Genomic DNA, 11,871 nt, shown 5'->3' on the forward strand with positions numbered 1-11,871 from the left:
TGCTTCATGACTGCTGAATGGATAGTTAAATAAGAAAATTCAATGTTTTCTGAATTTTCTATATTATTTTGCTTAGGATGACAAATAGCATTTCAATTTAGATTTTGATTTTGCTGTTAATAGCTGGGTTGTTATTTCTGCAGATTCAAGGACCACAGAAGATGTAGTTACATGATAGCCAATGCACTGGATAAGGATGGTAAATTCACTACTGCCCAAGTCTCTCGAAAACTTAAGCAGCTTGATTTGTATCTTCCTCTGCCCAAGGATGGTAAATTCACTACTGCCCAAGGGGTGCTTCTCCTTAACTAACACAGCAATCGGCATTGATGTCCCTGCAAGGACTATGCAGGTATAGTTATTCAGATGTAAATATGAGCATACCAACTAAGATTTTACTACATTTTGATCCTTTTCTCTACTTTATATCTTATAAATTCAAGGTGTCTATAAATTCAACATTGGTGTCCCTACATTTTGATCCTTTTCTCTACTTGTTTGGTCAGAAAGATGCTAAAGAAAATGAAAAAGCAACCACTATTGTTTGTGGAACTCCTTTTCTGGAAGACTCGGAGGGAATGCCATTACATCAATGCTGAATATTTGTTGAGCGAGCTTGGTCATTTGAAGAAAGAAAGTGCCAATTGGAATAACACTCAGGGAGATGAAGAAATTGGTTCATCCCCAACAAAGGTGTGGACACAGGATATCAAAAGTAAGATAAAACCCTCAAACTTTGCTTCTAAGCTTTTATGTATGATTTTGTACTTTCTATTTCTTTTGGGAAATTTTTTTGAAGCACTGAGATGACCATTTTTAGATTGTGGGACCAATTTTCAATTTATGCTTCTTGATTGATTGGTTCGTAATTATTCTTGATCATTGCAAAGAATTATCTGCAATGAATCTACTCTTATTTTTGTTTCTTTCTTCTGCAATGAATCCATGCGCCCCTATAGACTACTTGTGGGATGGTCTGAATTGTACTTATCCCGGAAATGACTCCCCAAGAATCACAACTTTGTAAGTCGTGTTTAACAATTTAATATCATAACTTTATAAAATTGAAATGATAACATATATAAAAAGCTTAAATATATTTTTGTCCTTCATAAATATTTATTGTAATGAATTTTTGTTTTACACTAAATTTTTAATAAAACAATACTTTTGTTTATTTATTCTTAATATTTTGTTTTAATTTTTGATAAATTAACACATTATTTGTTCTCTAATAAATTAGTAAATTTTATTTTAGCTCAAACTAATAATAAATGAAAAAAATTATCAAGAATTAAATACAAAATTATATAATTTATTAAGGATTAAAAATAAGTGTTAAAGATCAAAAATAAAAATTATTATTTTACTAAAAATTTAATGTAAAACATAAATTTATTAAAAAATATATATAAAAATCAAATATTTATTAAAAATAAAAACATATTTAACCTATAATAATGACTAGGCGTGTAAAACAGGAATTTATCTTCAAGTGGATGTGTGTAAAACATGCAGGAATTTATCTTCGAGTGGATTGTCAAGAAAGATAGACCCTTCAATTTAAAATCTCACCATGCTGGAGAATTTGTGAGTTTATTTTATTTTATTTTTCCTGATTCAATAATGATGAGACCTGCAGAAAAAACCTCTTATTTTAATTAATTTATTTTTTTGCTTTGTATTATGTGTCAACAATCAATATGTCATTTGGTACATGTGTCAAGATTTAAATATATCTAAAGGGGCAACTTAATTATTTGCTTTCCAGGGATTTTATCAAATAATAGCTGAAAGGATGAAGTTCCCGATTTTCTGTCTCAATTACAACACTTGAAGATCCTGTAAGTTACTTGGACTGTTACTTGATGTGGGACCAATTTTCAATTTATGTTTCTTGATTGATTGGTTCATAATTATTCTTGATCATTGCAAAGAATTATCTGCAATGAATCTACTCTTATTTTTGTTTTTTTCTTCTGTACAGACAAGCTTTATGTTATTAAAGGCTTTGCACCTACCTCTGGCACTAACAGTGACAAAGATGATCATAAGTACGTATACAACTTGACATCAAATTTTACTTGAGATTTTATAGTTTCTGATACTTGGTTTACTTGGACATAACAATGGGGAGCAATTGATGGAATATGAATCTCAAATTGCTCTAAGGAGAAGGAAGAAACTTGTTCTTGATGGTGATTTGGAAAGACAAATCAAAGATCTCCATGAGAAGTAGGTTTGAGCAGATCAAACTTTTGTCTGAACTTTGGAGCATGATTTAAATTAGAGCCTTGTCAAAAAGAAATTCAGTCTTTTTTATTTTATTTTTTTTACATCATTGGTACAAACATTCTTAAAAGGAGTGAGCAAGATAGATCAATTCATAGCTTTTCAATATTTTGTTGAATTTCATTATTTGTACTGTATTTCAATTCATAGCTTTTCTTGTACTAATTTAACCTGAGTTTATAAATTTCCAAAAATTAAAAAAAAAAATCAGCATATTCTACATTAGTTCAATTATAAACGATGTAGAAAATATCCTCATTCTACATCGGTTATGCGATAAACGATGTAAAAACTCTTCAAATTCTACATCGGTTGACTGTAGACCGATGTAGAAACATCCTCATACTACATCGGTTTTGGTGATAAACGATGTAGAAAATCTCCTCATACTACATCGGTTTTACGATAAGCAATGTAAAAAGCTTTCATTTTCTACATCGGTTGATTGATAACCGATGTAGCCATGTACCATATCTAGATTCTACATCGGTTGAACTATAACCGATGTAGAAATCTTTCACTTTCTACATCGGTTGACTGATAACCGATGTAGATATCTACCCATTCGACATCAGTTTTAGCCTTAGAATCGCTGTAGAAAGCTACCCATTCTACATCGGTTGTCTAAACCGATGTTGAAAAGCCGGCCTTCAAAGACGGTTATAAAACCGATGTTGTGATAACGACCCCGGATTACCACCACGCGTCATAATCAATGTAGAAAGGCCGTTAGAATCGATGTAGAAAACCTATTTTTTAGTAGTGAAACATTAATGATCAAATGAGTCTTCACTGACCCAATGTTGGAGAAACTATTGCATGTCTCTGAATTAATGTATCTATGATTTGATGTAACATTATTTTAATTTAATTAATGATATTTATGTTAAATATTAACAAAATTGTTTTTTTTTATAATAATCTTACTTCTATTTAACTCGAGAAAGATTACATATATGTCTTTGTATATCTGTGTTGCCAAATTGAGAAACTTGGGAATCAATATTCAGCCACGTAGGTGAGTTAGGGGGTTCGAAGAAATGGTTAAAATTACTTTCCATTATTTATAAAGTCTGAACATAAAAGATAAACAAGAAAAAAAAAGAATGCAAGTTATGGTGCTCAATCACATACAATAAGGAAGGAGAAAGGCCATATATTTTGGAAGATTCTGCACCATGGCCATGTTTCAGCACTAAACAAGTGCACTTTTTTCAATTCCCACTACAGCCAAAAATTGAATGATACCACAACACAAATTAAAAAGTCTATAAGCTCCAAAACTAGGTGTGCTTTTCTCACAAAAGTTGGTCCCTTATTCATATTGGACATTTTTCCCTGTGCAAGGGGCCAACTATCAGGGGAACAAAAAAACTACACAAGCATTGAGGTGCCACGTGGACACTTCAGAATGGCCCCTATCACCAATGTAGCAACAATTTCACATTATAAATAAATAATAGAACAAGTGTAAACCTCAATATCCAAATTCCAGTTAAAATACCTCATAAACCCTATACTCGTGATCAATCTGTCATTTTAAAAACAAATGGCTGAATTCACAGAAAATTTGCAAAACATTTCCTCATCATCTCCATTCTTAGACATTGATCCAAGCATGGAACTCCTAAACCAATTCATAGGGATGAACCAATTATATGTGCTAGACAACTCAAACTTGATGCCTTATTTCTCCTGTGATACCTTCTTGGGCCCCCAAGAACCTGAGTTTCCAGGAAACTTGGAAGAAGATTTTCCTTTTCTCTTCCATCATGTCAACCACAATGCACCTCCTGTTTCCCTCCCCATTTTCCAAGCAGAAAATGAGATCCATGAAGGTAATAAGAGGAAATCAATGGATCTTCTTGAGACCAGTTTTGCTAATTCAACTTCTGCAGTTTCTGAGACTGGAAGCAAGATCAAACATGTAAATTTCTTCTGCTATTGTTCACTTTTCTTCACCATGCAGCATGCTTTGTGTTGGATATTTATGTTTAAAATTGTATGCAAGAGACCACGGAGCATGTAGATCAATAGGGTGTGAGATTATTTTAACTTAACCAGAAATCTTGAATTTGAATCTTTAGTATGCAATTACGTTAAATAGTGGATTAAAAACTCGAATGGAGAGTTTTAATGCTTATAATGATCCTATCTTATTCGAATAGGATTGTCTCTGGTAGAGAATACCTATATAGTCAATACAAAAAAAATTGTATGCAAGACCAAGACTGAATTTAGTATGTTATTTTATGTGAATAATTTCAGAGTTCTGGAAGAGGAAAGAGACTGAAAAACAATGTTACAGAAGAAGAGGAGAAAGCAAAGGAAGTGGTTAATGCCAGGGCTAGAAGAGGTCAAGCTACTGATAGTCACAATTTAGCAGAAAGGGTGTGTATTTAACTATATATAATTCTTAACTCCACTTTCTTCAAGCCAAGGCAAAAATAATAAAACAATCAAATATATAAATATACTCAATCACTTTAGCTATTGTCTATCTCTTTGATTATGATGAACGTGGACTAACACATATTTATGTATCGTTTATTGTTGTTCAGGTTAGAAGAGGGAAAATCAATGAGAAATTAAGGTACTTACAAAATATTGTTCCAGGATGTTACAAGGTAAAGACATTAATTTTCATTTAAAAAGCTTCAGTTTGTGTCTAATTCTAACTTCATGAACCAAACTCTTGTTTTAATTTTCACTAATGGGTGCAGACAATGAGTATGGCAGTAATGTTAGATGAAATCATAAACTATGTGCAATCCTTGCAGCATCAAGTAGAGGTAAGAGAGTAAAAGTCAAAAAGAAGAGAAGATGATGACCGATTTCTAATATATGTATCCAAACAAAACTCGTGTTACTTAAAATCAATTCTATAAATTCACTTGATCTTAAATCAATTATACAAACACACATCATACTAATACGAATTCACGTTTGACTTTTCTTGCCCAGTTCCTTTCTTTGGAGCTTACAGCAGCAAGTACCTTTTATGACTTCAATTCCGAGATAGATGCTTTTGAAACAATGCAGGTACCTACTTTAAAAAAAATTTCATGGTCTCATTTAAAGGGAAAAAAAGTTATATGTAGGTTTTAAATTTTAATGGTTGCTCATTTTGTGTGGAAATTAATTGATGAGCATGGAAACCTCCCAATTATGTAAAGTTTTAAACTATTGTGAGAAGTGGTGAATATATGAAATATTGTAGTTAGTTGCCATTTGATGATCAAATTCAAGGTAGCTTATATTTATTTATTTGATTTGTGCATGGCAGAGATCAAGGGCATACGAGGCAAAAGAGTTAGGCAAGTATAAAAGAGAAGGACATGGAGGAGTTTCTCTCCTTCAACCAACATGGCACCTTTGACTTCAGTTTTGGATATGTTTTAACTCAGCAGCCATATTACAAGACATGAGATCACATTTCATCTTCTCTTTTACTTTCTACAAAGATCAATTTGAAAATGAAAGTTAATAAATAAATAGAAAAAACCTACATTTCATTTTTTTTTTTGTGGAATAGTGGTTGGTTGCAGTACTTGCAGATTTGACAATATATTGCCAAACACATACACCAATAATCATAGCACAAAATAACAACAATCATACGGGAAAAATAAATAACAAGAAAAAATTTATGTCATGTATTTCTGTCTACGACTGAAGCATATATGTGCAGTAGTACTCTAGGCTAGTTATTAATTAATCAAACAATAATTGGAATTAATTGCCACTTTACATGTAAAATCTTGAACCTAATTTTTTTTGTTTGATATGTTTTGCCATAGCCAATAAGTGTTGTACCTTATTATTCAGCAGAAATTATATAATATATACTATGACTATTCATTCATGATGAACCTTGCTGGATATATTTACGTACGTACACTTCAATGGATTCTTTCCTTTTCCGCAATGAAAAGGCGCATATCCTTTTATGATTTTGGGATATATTTTTAACACATTTATATATACGGGTAGAAAGACTTTTTGTCGTGTCTCTTCTTTATTTTATTTTTCCTGGTAATATTGTCGTGTTTGTTTGTTTTTATTTTTTTTGGGTTGAAATGTTAAATTTGATACATTATAATTTGTAATATTTAGTATAGATCATATATCCTTTATCAAAGACATTCTTCAGTAGGATTCACTGCCATGAGTAAATTTTTTTCTTCAAATATTTAATATAACTATATATCAGAATTTGAATGAGATTATTGATTAAGTTAAAATAATTTTACACCAATTAATTCACATCTTCAATATTGATACATTGATGTGTATATATTTTTTTTAATTTACTAATTTATCTTTTTGCTTAATTATTGTCTATGTCCTCATTTTTTTTTGTAAGACATTAAATATGATATATTGTAACAATGTTTGTTTTATTAGACATTGACATGTATGCTATTTTTAGGTTTTTTTTCTCCATACGTGTCTATTTGTCCATACTTTTTGGTGCCTATACTATTTATGGTAACATATATATATATATAATAATAATAATAATAATAATAATTTTTAAAAATATTTATGCTTTCACTTTGGATTTTCTAATTGTTTAATTACTTTTGTGATTGTATTTTGATTACTATACATGCGATCTCATATCGTAATTATAGCTTTTGTTGTTTTGTAATGATTTCCATTATCTACTCTCCATCTTACCAAGAATGAATTTTGTATCATTTCATCATATGACTAAAGACAGTTTTTTTTTAATGTTTTGTTATGACTATGCACAAAAGTTAAAAGGACAAATTTTATTTCATTTTGGTTTTCTAAATGTTGCTTAATTACTTTTGTGGTTGTATTTTCACTATTATGATTACATGTGATCTCTTATCTTAATTATAGCTTTTGTTGTTTTGTAATGATTTCCGTTGTACCTCTACTCTCCATCTTACCAAGAATGAATTTTGTATCATTTCATCATATGACCCTATTAAAATTCTACACACATTTTTTTTTTTTATGTTTTGTTATGACTATAAGCAAAAGTTGAAAGGAAATTTTTTATTCCATATTGAAGTTGCTCTTTCCGAATTAATATTTTTATTGTCAATTATATGTTGCATTTTCACAATTGAAGAGTAAGTCAACATATTTTGATTTGTGGTGAAGAAAATTAGAAGAACACAAGTTATTAAATATTATGTACAAATGGGTATTTAAAAAATATATAAAATATACCAACGCTTTGAAATTTAATTTAATTTTCTATAATGCTCATTAATCATTACTGGTTTTTAATTTTATTTTCAAATATGTGATAAAGTTCAAGGTATATAGATGAAAATGAGAGAAAAGAAAAATTTGAATATTATTTTGGATAATACTCAAATGAGTAAATAAAATTTTTATATGAGTATATTGAGTCTTATATAACTAATGCTAGTGAATTGTTATATAGTTGGTTATAAGAGTAACTAATTTGTAATTAATTAAACTAATTAATGTTAGTAACAATAATAATTTTTACCTCTAATAGTCCCTCATAAGCGGGAAGGTGTTTATAACACTTCTAGCTTGGAGTGAACAATACAAAAGCATATCAAAATACAATGAAACTAAGTAAAACTACAAGGCCCTTACAACTTCTTCCAGCTCCAATAGAGCCAACAGTCCAAATCAATCATAAAAAACTTGACCATCAAGTAGAAGCCACAACACAAGGCCACTTGGAAGAAGCTACAACCATCAATCCATGAAGCTATCAAAGCTTAACCACCAAGCAGAAACTATACCTCAAAGTTTAACCACTTAACAAAAGCAATATGATTTAACTGTCAAGAAAAAAAGCCAAAAACAATGCTTAACCACTCAAGACAGAAGCAAAACAACAATTCAATGTTTAATCATCCATGAAAAAAGCTCAAACAATGCTTAATCACCATGGACAAAAGCTTACATCAACAAAAAGCATCAACAAATAGAAGAATACAAAATTTGTTTTCAATGAGAACTTTTCACAAACACTTTGTGAACCAATAGCAACCACAACTCTAATCTGTTATCAAACAAGAATACTCACAAACAACTTGAAATTTTAAGATTTTGTGTTTTGAAGAAATTTTAGGAAAGTGACATCAAAAAATGAAAAGAGAAATATGAGGAAACGATAAATAAGGATTGAACAAAGTAGGTGTTGGCCGGAATCGGTGACTCGTGATAGAGGACGATGGCGATGGTGAACAAAAAGGTTGATCAATAGTGGCAACAGAGAGAAAAAGACGAACAGAAACATAAAAGGTGAAAGATCAGCGAAAAATTTCTATGATGGGTGATAAGACTCTAATACCATGATAAAGTTCAAGGTATAGACATAGAAAAGAGAAGAAAAAATTAAATATTATTTTAGATAATGTTCAAATAAAAAAATCAAATCTCTACATGAATACATTGAGTCTTACATAAATAATACTAGTAGATTATTATATAGTTACTTATAAATGTTTTGTAACCCACTAAACTAATTTATGCTAATAACAATAATAATTTTTATCTCTAATATTATGAACATACAATTAATATTTTTATATAATAAATTTATCTTAAGTTTATTATTATAAATTTATATGCATAATCTTGATATATTTTCATGCATTACACAAGTTATTATACTAGTTTTATATAATTTAAAAATAAAGAAAAACAAATAAACCATGCATCATGGCCCGTGTATGATGATATTCCCTATACTTTAAAATTTTAAAGGCAAGGGTTGATTTGATGTGTACAAAAGCAATTGAACTATATTTACCGATACATGAAAATCATTTTAGCTTCATTTAACTTTTAAGCCAAACTCTAAATGTATCTAAACTAAATACTTCTATAAAAAATATATATATTCTTATAATCTTACTGATGTTATGTTAGTTTATTGTGAATGAAATTATTAAAAAAATATAATCTACTTTAAATCCATATTTATATTTTAGCTCAATAAAAAATTATTGTTCCATAAAAATAAAATAAAAAATTTGAAAGATGTAAAAAATCCCGTGCAACCCAACTACCAGCTACAGACAAACCGTAGCCAGTACGTAGTTAGCAAAGCAAGTTGCAACTCACTATGTGAGCTGGAAACTTTGTCGGTGGCAAGATAAATGCTTTATTCTTTTTGCGGTGACAAGTTTCCCCAATTTTGAGCTGGACAACAATTTCGGCACATGGGAAAAACCAATTTTTTTTTCAAGATTAACAAATATTTTTGTAAAAACGAAAATTAAGGTCAAGAAAAATATTATGACACTCTCTACCCGACATACATATAAATAAATAAAATATAAAAATATTGATAAATCAATTTATATGTAAAAATGTACCTTCCACTTTACCGTCAAAGTGAAAGATTAATTTTTCTCTGCAAAAATATTATTTTACAAATTTTAACAATGAGAATGTATAAAAATGGATTCTGAAGGTGGTGTCCAAATTTCACGATGATCCAACGATTGTAAAGTTTAGAATTGTAGTTTTATTGGAACATGATTGGGGTATCTGCGACAAAAAAAAATTAAGTGTGAGGGATATTTCTTTCACCATAGACATTATCTAAAAAATTCCAATAACAAGTGTGTGCGAAAATAAGTTCTAAACCATATGTGCAAAAAGAGAAAGTTTTGAGAAAGGAAGAATAAATACGAAGTTGAGAGAAAAACAACACAAATGTAAAGAGTTACATATTACGTCTCTCTAATCATTCATGTGGTACTCTGAGCTTTTTTTTTTTTTTTTATAAAAAAAAATTCTATTTTATTTCTTATCAAATAAATAAATAAAATATTATTTTTATTTTTCTTCAAATCATTATTTTAATAGAATTATTTCTTCTTAATTATTTAATTATATTTTTTTTATCATTTTTCTAAAACTTTATTTATTTTTAAATAAAAATTCTTTTTAATTTAATTTATGAAAAATAGGATGTTACAAATGTGATTTTCTTTAACTACATGAATCTGTATTTTGGGAATAATTTGGTTGTTTCTTTCCGTATTATGCATTAATCTTTAAATTTAAATGTTTATGATTTGTTTTAACAGGAATAGGTAACTTAAAAAATGTTTATGCTTCTTTTGCATACGAAACTTTGTTTTCATAAGACGTGACATTCTGACCTAACATCCTGATAGATTTCAAAATCTCACCATAAGTAAGTATAATGTTATATATTATATTAATTATAATTATTAATTATATGACGTTTTATTTTTGTTTAGGGAGTGAATAAACACATCCCCTATTTTTCCCTTTTGAGGAAGAGAGCCGACAATATTGTTTTAACTTAAGATTTTAATAATCTAATCGTTTTAATAAAACTACAAATATTAAAATCGTTATCAAACTTGCTTGGTCATCATGGTGTATTTTAATAAAATTACCATCTTCAGCATTTGTTTTATCTGAAAAGAGACTTCCAGATCTGACGCATAAAGTATTCTATTCCTATGCATTTTTAGAAGCATTTTTTTTCTTTTCTAAAATGGTAATTTTTTTTTACCATATTATTGAAATAAAATATTCAATTTCCACATTTCATTAAAGAATTGGTTGACCAACTTTTAATGGGTCAACCCTTTCAATTTATATTTTTCATCCACACTCAAATCTCGTAGCTTTCTTAAAAGATTCAAATTCAGCATCAAATAATTTATTAGTAATGTAATCTTTAGTTGGATGAAAAGAAAATAAAAAAGAAAAAATAGATAACTATTTCCTTTATTTTTTTTTATTTAATAATAGAAATTTTGAGTTGTAGAAAGAAAAATCAAAATATTCCATCTTTCCATTTTTTCTTCAATTCAAAATTTAAAACTTTTTCTCTTTGTATTATTTTTTATTTAAAATTATTCAACTAGATTCTTTTAAAAAATAATATTACGTCCTTAGTTGGAATGAAATGAATTTAGACTTAAATCCTTTAAATAAAATCTCATATGGAATCTTAGTCTTGTAGAGAGAAAAAAAAAATAATTAAAAAAGAAATACTCCACCCTTATGTGATAGTGACAAAAATCAAATCATATTTAAAAGATTAATAAATACTTCATATTTGTAATAGAAAAAATGGGATCCAAACATAAAGAAAGAAGAATGATAGATAGATACTTCACTCTCAATATGATGACCACAAAAAAATCAAATAATAATAAAAAGAGTTTAATGTATATATATTTATTTAATTATAAATTATCATTTGAATTATTTTAAAATTTAATAAACTTATTATATATAATATATTATGATTGAATGATTATATAAATTTTTTTAATCATCGGTACATATCCTTTATTCTCTAGTAAAAATACATTATTATTTATATCTTTTCTTCTATGATTTTTTTCCTATGAAGGAAACATAAATTTAGTAGTGTTTACCATTGCTGCAGATCTGAGTTGAAGAGGCATTGACAAGTTATTTCCAAATTGTCCCTCCAATCACCAATCTCACAAAACAACAAAATCCCGATCCTGCCCTCGCTTCAAGCGGAAGCAGTGACGTGGCAAAATCACTAAGGAGAATTTAGTAATAACCGTACCCATAGGTAATCGGAGT

The 11,871-nt window shown here is 28.6% G+C and overlaps 1 protein-coding gene across 1 annotated transcript; it reads left to right on the plus strand.

Moving 5' to 3' along the window:
• The first annotated feature begins 3,819 nt into the window (after window positions 1-3,819).
• On the plus strand, window positions 3,820-5,671 carry LOC100809974 (transcription factor BEE 1). The gene is made up of 6 exons (XM_003550199.3): window positions 3,820-4,219; window positions 4,561-4,683; window positions 4,854-4,919; window positions 5,016-5,084; window positions 5,257-5,334; window positions 5,579-5,671. The coding sequence occupies exons 1-6, from the start codon at window positions 3,842-3,844 to the stop codon at window positions 5,669-5,671; spliced, it is 807 nt and encodes a 268-aa protein (XP_003550247.1). The 5' UTR covers window positions 3,820-3,841.
• The last annotated feature ends 6,200 nt before the right edge of the window (window positions 5,672-11,871 follow it).

Source organism: Glycine max, chromosome 17, assembly GCF_000004515.6.
Source record: "Glycine max cultivar Williams 82 chromosome 17, Glycine_max_v4.0, whole genome shotgun sequence".
In the NCBI taxonomy this organism is placed as follows: domain Eukaryota; kingdom Viridiplantae; phylum Streptophyta; class Magnoliopsida; order Fabales; family Fabaceae; genus Glycine; species Glycine max.

What these genes read in the sequence shown, in the direction of transcription:
- LOC100809974 (XM_003550199.3), top strand. Translation starts at nt 3,842, where the DNA reads ATGGCTGAATTCACAGAAAATTTGCAAAACATTTCCTCATCATCTCCA. An exon ending in CTGGAAGCAAGATCAAACAT is followed by an intron (nt 4,220 to 4,560) that starts GTAAATTTCTTC and finishes GAATAATTTCAG; the next exon opens with AGTTCTGGAAGAGGAAAGAG. An exon ending in GTCACAATTTAGCAGAAAGG is followed by an intron (nt 4,684 to 4,853) that starts GTGTGTATTTAA and finishes ATTGTTGTTCAG; the next exon opens with GTTAGAAGAGGGAAAATCAA.